Here is a 13,183-nt window from a genome sequence, read left to right on the forward strand (position 1 = left end):
TAATTTCGTGGATTTTAACGCGTTACGCTGTAGAGGTTGAAAGAATCGTTGATACATTAGGGTCGAGTGGCAAGCGTTTCAGACTCGACAAGTGTTTGAACTTGAACTCGATTTTCATTGAAACGCTCGCACAAATACGGGAGCGACGTAGCAATCTCGAGAGCAGCAGTGCATTTGAAGTTGTAATAAGAGAAAGGAAACAAGAAGTCACGGAGAACGAGCGTTCCTTAAAACAATACGCATGACGTTAGCGCAAAATGTTCCTCGTATTCTACCAGTTTATTCCATTTTACCAGATCTCTGCCCCCGAGCCTGCCATTCTCAGTATGCACCTATCCAACCGTAAGAACGCTCACCAGCTTCCGGATAGACCGGTGATACGAGGCTACTCTGCTATACGCGGTTACTTCCTCGAGTTTTAACATTCCGTACATCGACCGCTCTTACCTGCCGCTTAAAAAACAATAAAAACGAAAAAAGCTTCTTCTCAGATATTAAATTTCATCCGCCATCAAGACAGTTTGTACTAATCCCATAATCTAATTACGTACCATCAGAAAATTACGCAAATGATCGAATAAAGTTACCCGTATAATCTAACCGGCTTGCATTTTCTGCGATTGCTCCAATAAAGAGAGAGAGAGGGGGGGGGGAGAAGAGGAGAGGAAAAAAGGAGAAAAAAGAAGTGGATATAAAAAGAAACGGTCGCGAGTATAATGGCTGGCTAGAAGCTTCGTTACAGGCCGCGACCGCGATTAAAGAGAGCGAACGGATCGGTATTCATCCCAGCAGCTACTAACCTCTTTTTAGCAACGATCCGCTTTGTGTATCGGAATAACGCGACTCGTGGAGGGAAAAATGGCCGAGCAGTGCGCACGAGAGATAGACGAAAGAACGGTCAAACTCTCAATCAACGCGAGATCGTGCCACGGCGTAGTACGTCACGCGGCCAGAACTCTGTTTACATTCAAAAGAGCCGAATGGGCTATTCATGGAATAATTTATTTCGTCGAGCAACGCCGATATATTTGGTATTTAGGGATCACCTTGATTCTAACGGCAATAGCCCCGCCTCGTTTGTTGTCACTCTCGATCGTTGTCCTTTTCTACGCGTCCTTAACGACCGGCGGTATCATCGAACGTAAGCATTCTGCGTTCATTCGGTTACGACGCGCGAATCACGAAGGACGTACTACGTCGTATCGTTGAGAAAGTAATATTCTTCTAATTTCGTAATTCAAAAACTTCCCTTCCGATGTCCGAATATGGTGAGTGTTTAACAAGACGATACTTGAGAAACATTGAGACCGTTTATCCGATTACTGTAACGATTCGTCGCGAGAGTTTTCACGGTTTTACGAAGTCCTAAGCTAACACTTCAGCCTTGTTTAATAGAACTTGATTACGGTGTATGTTTCGTTTGCAAAGGTTAGCTTTCCGGTGTCTACCACTGGCCAGATTCTTCCTCCCTCTTGGTACTTGCAATCGTAATTGATTAATTGATCCGTTTGTCGTTCGATTACATTTTTACGTCTCGTTTGTCGGTTCATCTCGTTCTAAAATAGTTTCAATTTTTCTCTAATGGCAAAGTCCTTTCGATGGAAACGTTCCCTTTGAAATTAAAATGCAAGAAAATTTGTCGGGCGAACGCGATGAATAAGAACGCGTTTTTTTTTTGGTTCGTCGGTTTAATCTGGATTGTCGTAAGTTTTCTCGACGCGAATCGGTCGCCGGCCGACCAAATAAAGTTTCCACGGCGCGGGATGCCACCATGAAAGATGAAAGCCGGGCCTCCCTCTCTAGGAAGATTTAACTTTCGCGAGTTATCGAGGGACGCGACTTTCGAGTCTGAAGCGGAGCCGCTCGCGATATAAGTTTACCGCCTCCACGGTGACCTGTCCGCCTCATTTTATTTCGACGCTGTTCGTGTTTGCAGTCGTTCCACGCGGAGCTCCACCAGTACAAGCATCAGATCGAACAGTTCAATCAGCTGACGCAGAAGCTGATAGCCGTTTATCAGGAGGACGACACGACTCGCGTGAAAAAGATGACGGAGACTATCAATCAGAGATACAACAACCTCAACACCAGGTATGCCTCGATTATAGTTTTATTCGCGTTATCTTAGTATCGTGGAAAATTGTCAAATAGAAATTTCTAATGTTAAAGTCGTCAGTGTATGATTTGAAAATGCTTGATTCGACTCGATTTATTTAAACGTTTTGAACGTAGATTTATTTGAACGTAGTTGACAGAATTTTTATGGTAGAAGTTATTCTTTCGCGATTTCGTTCTTGCGTTTGCCAATGTCTGAATCGCGACGAAAGACTATATCTATTAAATCCTTCTTAGTATCATCAATCGAGGAAAACTGCTTCATTCCGCGATGAACTCCCTCCACAACTTCGACCGGTCCCTGGACAAGTTCTTGGCTTGGTTGAGCGAAGCTGAGTCCTCGATGGAGGGATTGGAAGCGGAGGCCGATCGACTTGGCGGACGACGAGACCAGGGTGCGCTCAGACGACCGCAACATCAGCTTAAGGTAAGTCCCATTTTTGCTTGTACGAACTCGCCAATCGCGAGTTCTTATCGGCTAGGCTTTTGTTACGTATCGCGATTGTTCTTGATAGCCGGAACACAGCAATCTCGTACTTTAAGAAGAAATCTTTTCGCTGTTGACGTTTCCGGCGAAAAATCACGTAAAGATTTCAATTTTTCCAATTCATATTTTTATTTGGCTAAAATAATTAGTCGCGAGTTTAATACTGTAACAAATACAAAATTAAATTTAAAATTATGGTTCATATAGTCTAGAAAGCTTAAAATTGTTTCGTAATTGAAAAGGCATTATACATACTAAATTCGATAATCATATTTTCGAGAAGTAAATCGCGACAATGGCGAAGTCGAGAAAACTGGCCATCCCTTGCACGTAGAAATATTCCACGCGATTTACGAATAGCCGGGGCCGGTGATTTCGCACAAATCAACGCGTTTCGAATGTAAACGGGATCGACGTAATTCAAGTCTGGTTAGGTCGTAACATTCCTCGAGACGTTATAACGGTGGTGGTCAAGACGGGAAACCAGATCTGTATAGGTCACGTATTGACTCGAGAAGATTTTACGGCTTCGATTGATTGCCATAAAAGTGTGTCGGACGTAGCAGGCCGTGTATCGGTATACCCATTAAAAGGAAGACGCTCGATATCGGATATCGGTGTAACGCGGTAGCGGCCCATCAGCTTCTGTGCGAAAGCTTCTTCTGGTTTTGCGTTCTGTTCTCCTCAGACGCTGACATTTCAGAAGAAAAAGCAAAAATGGTAAGAATTTTCTTTCAAGAGTTATTACTTTATCGAACGATTACCGATATTTTAAGGTAAATACGCGACGCACCTAGGCACATTGCGTTTCAGAAAGTCCGTTTTTCATAATGTACTACGAACTACTTCTCTAAACAATTAGCATTCCCTGTGCTAATTGAACTTCTCAGTAATGCGCGGACGAGAAAACTTTGCCTCTCTACATACAGCGTAGTTTGCAGTAGAATGAAATTGTAACGAACTCTGCTCGCGTATATTCCCCGACCTCAAAAACAGTAGTCACACAATCTAATCTTACTCGAAAGCGATTAAGATTAGCGCTTAAAATTAGTACAAGTATAGAGAAGAATATGCGAATGAAAAGGAGAAAAAGTTACAGAGAGTGACATTGGTTAGGATGATCAAAGTTAGTCATAGTGTTATGAATTTAAAAAATCGCAGATTCGAATCCCTACAGCCCGGAAAAAGATTCTCCGCCTTCCGACGATATGCATTCAAACGAGTTACACTGTCTCTTCTGTTCGATTACAGGTTATCGATAATCGAGAAATCTAAACGATGTAAGCGCCGAAATTAAGAAATTTAAATTATTTTCCAGAATAGAGTCGCATTGTGCACAAGCACGAAATAAATACTGTAAATCCTGAAATATTTTATCTTAGATTCTAAGATACTCGGAACGTAGAGTGAAATTTTACGCGAATAGCTTTGGTCTATGTTAGAAATTTTTATTTCTGGAATATTACATCGTTTCCCACTTAAACTGTTTGATCGCGGATGGAGATAGAACGAGGTCGAAATGTAAGACGCAAAGGTCGGGGTAAAAATGTGCGTCATTAAGGAAATCTATAATAAGCAGGTTACGACGAATGGACTTTCTCGTCGTAACCTGCTTCCTATACGAATCGTCGCGATAATCGCAATGAGAATCCTCCCCCGTCGAATACGTGTGTTTACAATTCCGTGGAATCGATGGACCATTCGCAGAATCAAATTGATATTGTAGCGTACGCGGTACGGCCTATTGCTCCATTTCGATCAAATTAATCTATAATCGTCCTCGCGTAACGAACAAACGGCACACGATTCCGGGAAATTAGCTTATAATATTGTTTGACTGTTAACATCGGGACATTCTTTACTCTGCCTGCTTTGTTCGATGCTTTTTCTTCTCCCATCTCGTCGACTGTTGGTTTGTTTTATCGAAAAGAGCCTAATTTTGGGCGTTTGAGGATCGATCGCATTGCATTTCATAGGCAAACTCGTACATTTTATATGACAATGTCGCATTCAGTTTGGAATTACGTAATGAAAGGTTTATTCATTTCCGCTTTATGCATTTTTCTTAGCATAATGTTTAGATTGATCGACTTTTTACGTTATTCGTAAAATCATGTACTCTTGGTTTATCATTATTATGTATATAGTTTTAATCTTTGGTTTCTCTGTGTCGAAGAGTTTCAAATAGGTCGAAATGTATTAATTCCAGTTTATCTTTGTACACGAATGAAGTTATTGTTCTAAAATATTCGCGGCATTTATCAATGTCTCTCAATAATTTTCACTATATTCAGGCTGTGGTTGTGTTTAAAATTATCGATGCCAAATGAACAGGGACGGTATAAATTTTCGACGACGAAAGTCCAGTCGCACGGTTGCGCGACCGCGTGTCCGCGAAATGTAATTTCCATGCACCTCATCGGCGAACAGACGACGGCATTGATTATTCGATAAACAGTTGGATAACTGATTGGAATCAATCACTCGATAAATCCCGAGTATCGGGGACGAAAGGAAAATCGCCTCTGCGGCTTCCACGCTGTCCGACCGCTTGTCCAATAATAGCGATCATTGAAAATCAATGTTATTTGCCGTACAACCTGATTATATCTACGCGCCGCAATGCGCAATAACAATTAGCCGGATCTATTTCAATTACAATTTCTCTCTTTTGCCGCACGCTGCTTCGACGATTTCGTTTCGATTTCGATTTCGCTCAGATTCCGTTTCGATTTCGTTCCGCTTTCGTTTTGCGGCTATTTTTGTTTTGGCGTCTGCGATTTTTCATTGGGCTCGAATTTTAAAAGCAAACACCGCGCGTAATTCCTATTTACCAATGTCCAGTGTTCGCGTTTCACTTTATCTCTTTCCATTCGTATCTCTCGCGTGACAATTTATCGAACTCGTTTGGCCGTGTTTAATGTTCTTGAAAAGCGTAATGCTGGTGGGCTCAGTCGAACCGGAAAATAGTATGCCTATGCGCGCACCGTTCGTAATTAAGTGTTGCAGTTGGTGCTCGCTGAAAGCTCCAAAGCCGTGTGTTGTCCCTTTATCGCCAATCGTCTCGGTTCACGTGGGATTTACACATCTTTCGATCAATTTAACGTGGAACTGTGTGTCGAACGAGCCATGCTCGAATCATCGCAGCACGCCGGGTTTGTTAATTTCATCGATGCAGCGTAAAATGTTGCGGTCGTGCAAACGTATCCCGTTCCACGGCGCTGCTACGTCGATTGCAAATAGGAATTAATTTCGAACGCTGCTCGGTGAGCTTCTCGAGATGTACATCCAGATGCGGTGTTACGCCGCCACGGATTCAAATCGACGGATGCATCCATGCTCGTCGTCGATCGCGCTCTCTGGATCAATTATCCTTAGTTGCAACAGACTCGCAGAGATGGGTTCGAGTTGCCTGCAATTAGTTTCGTTCATCCTGTACCGTAGAAATATCGAAAGAATAATTGTCGAACGTTGATGCTATTTAGCGCACGCGAGCAATCGACCGAGTTCTCCGGTTTTCACAAATGCACGCGGAACAGGGCGTGGGCCAGAAATTACATCCCGGTGACTAATGCCGCCTGGACAGCTGCTTCCACTCGTTAAACCTCGAGGTAGGTAGGAGCCGCGTTATCGATTGGCATTCGTAATAAAAACGTGGCAACGAAACTTGGCTCCGTACGTCGCGTCAAATCCACCCTTTGCCTCATTATCCATCTTGGTTTTACTTTCACCTCTTCAACCAGACGTTTCTTAACCTTCGAAAAGTTACTCTACAATTTCCATCGATCCAACGGCAGTCGATTCTTAAAGTTTCGAATTGTCGAATTTCGTAGGAACAGAAGGTTGAAAAGGTTTCGATTTACTGGAAACGCGCGTACGTTCCAACTAACGTACACTTGCAACGGGATCGCGATATTATCGATGTATCGTAGACAACGCAGACTATACTATCGTACAGTTGGCAACGCCAAGAAACAATGTAATTCCGCAGGCAAAGTTCACGGTTGTCGTCGCGATGCTACTAATGACTCACCGACCCGGTTCGACCGGAACGTAACTCATGCATGCATAGCGTCTCCGTCTTTCGAGAGCACATCCGGAGGAATTCCTAATACCTTCGTCCATGCTGCACCACGCTCCCGTGTGCATGAATTGCGATTTGTCGGGCACGAGTTATGGCCGTCCGATATTGGATCGCGGCTAGAATTACTTGGAATCGAAACGGGACGTTTCATGGGTAGCCCATGGGACTGGCAAATAAATACGTTCAAGAAGATCGAGATTCTTTTACGATATTAATATTTACGCTTGGAAAAGCTGGTACCTCGGGGATCCGGGGAAAAACTCGATTGATGTTTGATGGTGACTTTTTCCTTTTTGCCGGGAAACGTATCGGTTCCATTTGTTTTTTCTGATTTCTCGAAGATAGGATAACGTTTGATATATACAGCGTCTACAAGAAGTATTTGCACGTAATCTTACTTTGCAAGCAAACATTTCTTTTTTTCATCAGTTTCTACATTTCATAAAGAAGCTACTAAGCGATATGTCGTATAATATACTTGGATCTGATGAACTAATTTGCAAATGGAATAATAAATACTATGGCGTATAAAAGGTTTTCTGTAGCCAGTGTTAGTCTGGATAACGACAGAGCGAAAGAAAGATCATCCAGAAAGATTATACTTCAATCATGGTAAAACATGAAAGCTCAACAAGGACTTACCTTCTCGTCAAAGGATTTTCTAAAGGCGACGTGTTAAAAAAGAATTAAAAAAAACACTAAAACACCTCGATTCTAGGAAGTCTATTAGAATGAAAAATTATTCTACTTATAGCAGCAGAGAATCGAGCACAAAATCTCGTTCCATGGAAGTTCAATCGGTTTCGTATTCGCAGTTTAAAATCTTCTTCTATGAAAAATCACATCTGCAAGTATTTTCAACGATAGCACGGAGAGCTTCTCGCGTCTTTAAAATTCTCCAAGGCTCGCCTACGTTTCCGTTGGATTCGAAAACCACGACAGGCAAGTAGGTCACGAATTTCCAATGAAGCTTCGCAACGCGGTGGCGCGTCGCCCAAGGTTGCTTTTAGGCTTCTTGTCATTTTGCGCCGTGGCTGGAGTTCGATGGCTTTACGAACCGTTTACACGGAAAGTAGGGTTCATCGATCGAGGAGAAACGCCACGGGAGTCGCTTACGTGACCTGAACTTTCGTTTCGCCCCCCTGTGTCGGACAAAGAGGCCTGTCCCTTTTCTCATATTCATGGTAAACATACCGTACAGGCTGGTTCGTTAAATCAAGCCTAGCGTGGCTAATTCGCTTTAACGCAATTTCACCTGGTTTTATTTTTTCAACGTGCCACGCGACCAACCCCCAGCCTATTCAGGGATGCGCTTGCTTCTTCATACGGCGACACCCTTGCCTGCACAAATGGGATGTACAAAATTGCAGTCGACTAGAGGCAACGAATTTCACTCGCGTCCGTCCACGGGGTTGTGACAACGTAACCGGACTTTCTATTCGGTCAATTTGCCCCTTTCGTTGCGTGTTAAAGCGTTCAATGCCGAATCGCGACTGAAAATGGGATGGGGATTGGGTTCTGCTAGAATTGACATCGATAAAGGCAGAATGTCATAGAATGACACGTTGAAAGCGCATTGTGCGTATACCTCGACCTTGCGACTGCAGGGTTAATATTAATATAACAATGAGAGCATTCTCGCGGAAAAAGCTTGCTCTTAGTAAATACCACAGGTTCGTGGCGGTCCAGCGAAACCCGGGACGCGCTTTTAATGCCGAGCATTTAGTATGTGTTCCGGTGATGTAAGACCTTCCTGCATTACGTCTTCTGTCTAGAACCTCTAGCCACGACGAGAGTGTGTGTGATCTCTCAGTGTTATTTCGCAGCGTAGAATTCATTGCCGTTGGAGGTATTCGCGTTTTCGACAAACGTTATTGCAGTCATCGTTGTGCATAAATATTCGTAACTCTGTTTTATCGGTATAAGCGAGAAAATCCAACGTCGTTAAATTCTGTATGTTGAAAGAACCAGTAGTCTTACGTATTCGTGCGAACAATTTGAAAATAGAATTTTGTAGGACGAGATTCCGTGTATAAGGCAGACGCACACAGCGACGGGAGAATGGGAAAAGTTGCGGACTTTTTCTCGGGGGTGCGAAGGTCATGATAAAGCGAAAGAATCGGTTGGCTACTTTCCCTTTCTCTCCCACAGGCGAAACGCAGCCGAAGGATCGATAGAGGAACGCCTTCGCGGCGTGAACGACCGCGCCGACGATGATATTCTTCGCTCCTAATAGTCGTTGTTCCATTATAACGCCGAATACTTTTCGCGACTCACCGGCCAGAGAAGAGGAAAAGAGGTTGGTGCTTTTTATGCGTGGCGCATCCGGCGAGTTTCTGCGTCTCGCGACCAAAAGGACACCGTATAACGGAAATTTATAAGTGGAAGCGAGCGCTGGCGCACACACGGCCACGAATCGCGCTACTAAATCACGACGCCAAGTTTTTTCTTCTCTGGCAACAGAAATTATATCTAAAAGGGAAGGCTACGCTCGGTCTATCGCGGGGAAAAAAGCCAGGCTCTTCCCAGTTCCTTGTTTTGCATAATCGCGAAACTCGTATGCGCTTCTTGGTCGCGGTACCTCTTTTATATTTTTCTCTCCGCTTCAACAACCGTCCGTTCGGTAAACTTCGTTAGCCTTTCAACGAAGGCGCATTAAGAATCGCTCTCTTTCTCTCTCTCTCTTTGCTTCTCTTGGCTGGTAATTTTTAAAATCGCTGCAGCACGGCAAAGTGCATTTAACGAACTCCACCCTCGTGGCTGCCGTCCGAGCAGAAAGGAAACGTTTTCAACGAGTTTATCAGGCGACAGTCTCGCGTTCGTGGGTCGCAGCGGTGAATTAATGTTTCGAATTTACCGTTTGATCGTTGCATGTTCACCGTGTAATCGCTCAGCGAATAACGACCGCTTAGGGTGACTGTTCACTGGCCCGGTCGTTTTTTCTTCCCTTCGCGGACCTGCGAGTTACACAGCTTCGCCGTGTGTTGATACGTTGATTTCTCGCGATACATTGCTGTTAACAACTTCGCTTATCTTCGTTGATTTTCTATGAGCTTTATCAAAGTCGATTTCGTTCGGCGAGTTTTCGTCGCTGAAGAAAGCAGCGGGTGGGCGAAACTGAAAAGCGCCATGGCGAAAATGAAAGGCGGAAGTCGTAAAGGGCACGGAGAGGGTGGGTGACGAAAGAGGTCGAGAAAGAATCTCGTAAAATACGGATATAAAAGCAACGGGTACGGGCAGGCAGGCAGGCTCCTAGCAAGTTTCTCCATTAAGGGGTAAAATTCGAGAGGCGGGTGTTTCTCGTTCGACAACGGTCACATCTTCACCCTTACACCACCCCCTCGAGCGACCATGATAAATGGAACGCCGTGAAGTCGAGGCGTTAAACGCATCGCTACGAGAATTCCTTTTTCCGTGTTTTAATTGCTTTAGCATCGAGCGTACTTTCAATTGGAAAATTTTGTTGGAATCTCCCCCCCCCATGTTTTATAGTTCAATTGGCAAAATTCCAGCTGAATATTTCATGGTTAAAATTCCATCAAATTTTTTAGCATTTTCTTCCACGTTTTTTTTTTGAAACACGTTGTGTTTCATATATTGTTCTGTTGAAAAAAATATACATCTTTGTACATTTTCGGGAAACGAAGCTTTTCGCGAATCATATTTTCATCATGCTTCGTATTCTCGTTATTATCTGTCTCTGTCCGTCTTCGTATCGTTTCTCCATCCTCCTACAACTTAGATGATACGTGCGATTTAACGAGAAAGGGGTTGTTCGCGATCGAAACGGTACGCGCATGCGCTCTCGGCTTCTTCAGAGGGCGGTAGCCGACAATGTTCGTAGAATTACAAGGTCGGTAACGCAGGAGGGATGGTTTTCCTCCCGGAAGGGTAGTTTTCTCGAATTCCGGTTACCGACTTTGGGTGCCGATGTTATCAGCCGGTTCCTCGATGGAGAATTGCTGTTCCGTAGCAGAATACATTCGATTTTCTAGCGTTTCTGCCTAAGATCTTAACCACCAGTCGATACCGAAAGCGACTGGAAATATTTTGCAGGTTTCTGTTGCGTTTTGTTATTTTTTGCTTACCCTACGCTAATATACTAAAAAGTCTCGTTATCTATCTAAGATCATCGATTCGTATCGTCTACTGCAAACCTTACAAAACTGGAATTATCGAAATATTCTTTTTACATTTAAGCTTTGTTAATCTTTGTTACGAAAGACGTTGGCTTTTTTCTAAATTTTAAATGCTTTACGTTTTCCTATTATTATTTCCAATGAATTTTGGAAACATTCGCGCTGCCGTTTCAATTTTTGTTCGTCGGTCGAACAAATCGTAAAGAAGGATTTCGAGTTAGCTTTTTTTCAAAAGTCAGAGGGAAATCAGTTGAAGGAAATGTTGGATTTTGACAACGCCGGTTTAGTCTATCGACCGTATCGAGCAAGAATCCATAAAGGACGGAAAAAGGCGACGATTTATGGTTGCTGGAGATTGGATCGATTCACTGACAGTCTCAATATTGTCGCTTTTGTGCGACGCTGTGTCATCTTCATTGTTTCGAAAAAAAAACCAATCTCGCGTTAATTCCGGAATTCGCGGCAGGCAATAACTTCAGTTATCGGCGATAAATCATCAATTGGACGAACCGCTTTTCCGTTCCCCGTAACAGATACCATCACGACAAATATTTCATTCTTGAATTTCATCTGTTTAAGCAAAAAGAGGCTGGTCTCATTAGAGCGCGAGCGATGTGCCTGCCAATTTATCAAACCTTTTTTCGCTTCACAGTTTTAAATTTCAGATGTTTATCTTTTTTGCCTCCTCTAAAAACTATCGTTGTTTTTCTTTCTTTTCTTCTTTGTAATAAACAAAAATATATCGCAGTTTTGTTTTCACAGCTGTCACAACGCGTGCGACGTTTTATCTTTTTGGGCGCAAATCCGTATTACGCATTTGTCATTTTTGTTAGCGGAATTTCTCGCCATCCTTTGTATTTTCGTTTTCCTACGATTTTTTTTCTAATTGTAATTTACATGGAGTTCACGCTGTCGCAGAGATCGTTGAGACAACAAGGTTGCAAAGTTTTTGAAAACTTAACGGGAGACTAATTAAAATTAATCAGTGGGAACGTTGATAGCGACGAAAATCAGTTAACGAAATTAAAAAGAAGAAATGAATTAATATTTATATTAAAACGATCTCGAGAAAGAGAGAAAGTAATTCAGCGAGAAATAAAAAGGAAAAAGATCGCGGTTATGGAAGTTAAAAGTTTGTCGCGGTATGGCAAGTAGATAATTCATGGCGCAAAGTCAACAGTGCACGTATGAATACATCTCGGAACTTGCGAGCGTCCGTTTAAATTTATACCCAGGAAAATTAGTTTTGTTGAATCTAGCAAGCTAGCAATCATGGCTTGTAAAAGCAACGTTTATTTGCTCTAATTGCTTATGTAATTACGTCGTGGAGAAAGCGCTTTTAATCGGAACACTTCGCGACCGCGGCAAATTACATCGGTAATTAGACAGTCATTCGTAAATCGCTCGTTCGCTAAATGTATTTTCTTTCTTTCTTCCTGTTTTTTTTTTACTAAATCTATCTTTTATTGGTAAAAAAATAAATAAATAAATAAAAAAGGAGAGAAAAACGAAACCTTGATCGTCCTTTGTATGACGCAAGTGTCATTGAAGCAATGTACGTTAATTATTCGTAATGTTACGAATTTCACGAAACCAATATACATAGTTGCGTAACTTGCACAACCCAGATTACGGAAGCAACAATTTTATATCCGAATCTACTGAAAATTTTAACGTAATCCTAAAAGTATATTACGACGATGTAACGTAGTTTGGATTGAAATTTTCGTATTTTATAAACCCTTGATCGTATTAAAACGTCAAATATCCAGCTTTCCCTTTTTCGATTTCGCGTGTGGTGCTTCTGCCCTGTAATTCGTTTGGTTCGAACATTTAATTGAAAAAAGATATTGTTTAATCTTCTGCCAAATTATGTTATTCTCTATGGTATGACCTGCATTCGGAAGCCGCACTGATCAATTCTATATAAATTGGAAAGCGTAAAACAACGATTACCATTATTTGTGGCATATTGTCGCGATAGGCGAACTTAAGCAAGTAAGTCGTTGGTTCCTCGAGATTTAAACGTAACTCTGATGTAATTGAGAAATTTGTAAAAAATAGTATTAATAATTTTGATTCTTGAGCAGTTCGCACAACGCAACGTTCCGATCGATCGTTCGTTGACACAGTAGAATTTACACTGTCGTCGAGTGTCTGCTTTTCTTTTGGATCTGTCGGTGACTCGACGGATGTACTAGTTTGTAGTTCTGTTACCAAAGGATCTGGGTTGGACGGACAAACTAGCGAGAATATCTGAGATAACATTGCGAGCAAATGTCACCGCCTGCCGATTCACCCAAAAGGCTCGCAGACTTTACAGTACCGTACTCGCAACGAGTACGGCTACACGCGGGG

The 13,183-nt window shown here is 42.5% G+C and overlaps 1 protein-coding gene across 9 annotated transcripts in view; it reads left to right on the plus strand.

Annotated features, from left to right (window-relative positions):
• LOC100747894 (dystrophin, isoforms A/C/F/G/H) overlaps positions 1-13,183 on the plus strand; it is a 445,522-nt gene that overhangs the window by 139,533 nt on the left and 292,806 nt on the right. For all 9 annotated transcript variants that reach the window (XM_033320912.1, XM_033320911.1, XM_012386070.3 and 6 more), the window contains 2 exons: positions 1,937-2,091; positions 2,353-2,542. In XM_033320912.1, coding sequence (XP_033176803.1) covers positions 1,937-2,091; positions 2,353-2,542 — 345 coding nt within the window. The remainder of the gene's footprint in view (positions 1-1,936; positions 2,092-2,352; positions 2,543-13,183) is intronic.

This window comes from Bombus impatiens, unplaced genomic scaffold, assembly GCF_000188095.3.
Source record: "Bombus impatiens unplaced genomic scaffold, BIMP_2.2 scf_0377, whole genome shotgun sequence".
NCBI classification, from domain to species: domain Eukaryota; kingdom Metazoa; phylum Arthropoda; class Insecta; order Hymenoptera; family Apidae; genus Bombus; species Bombus impatiens.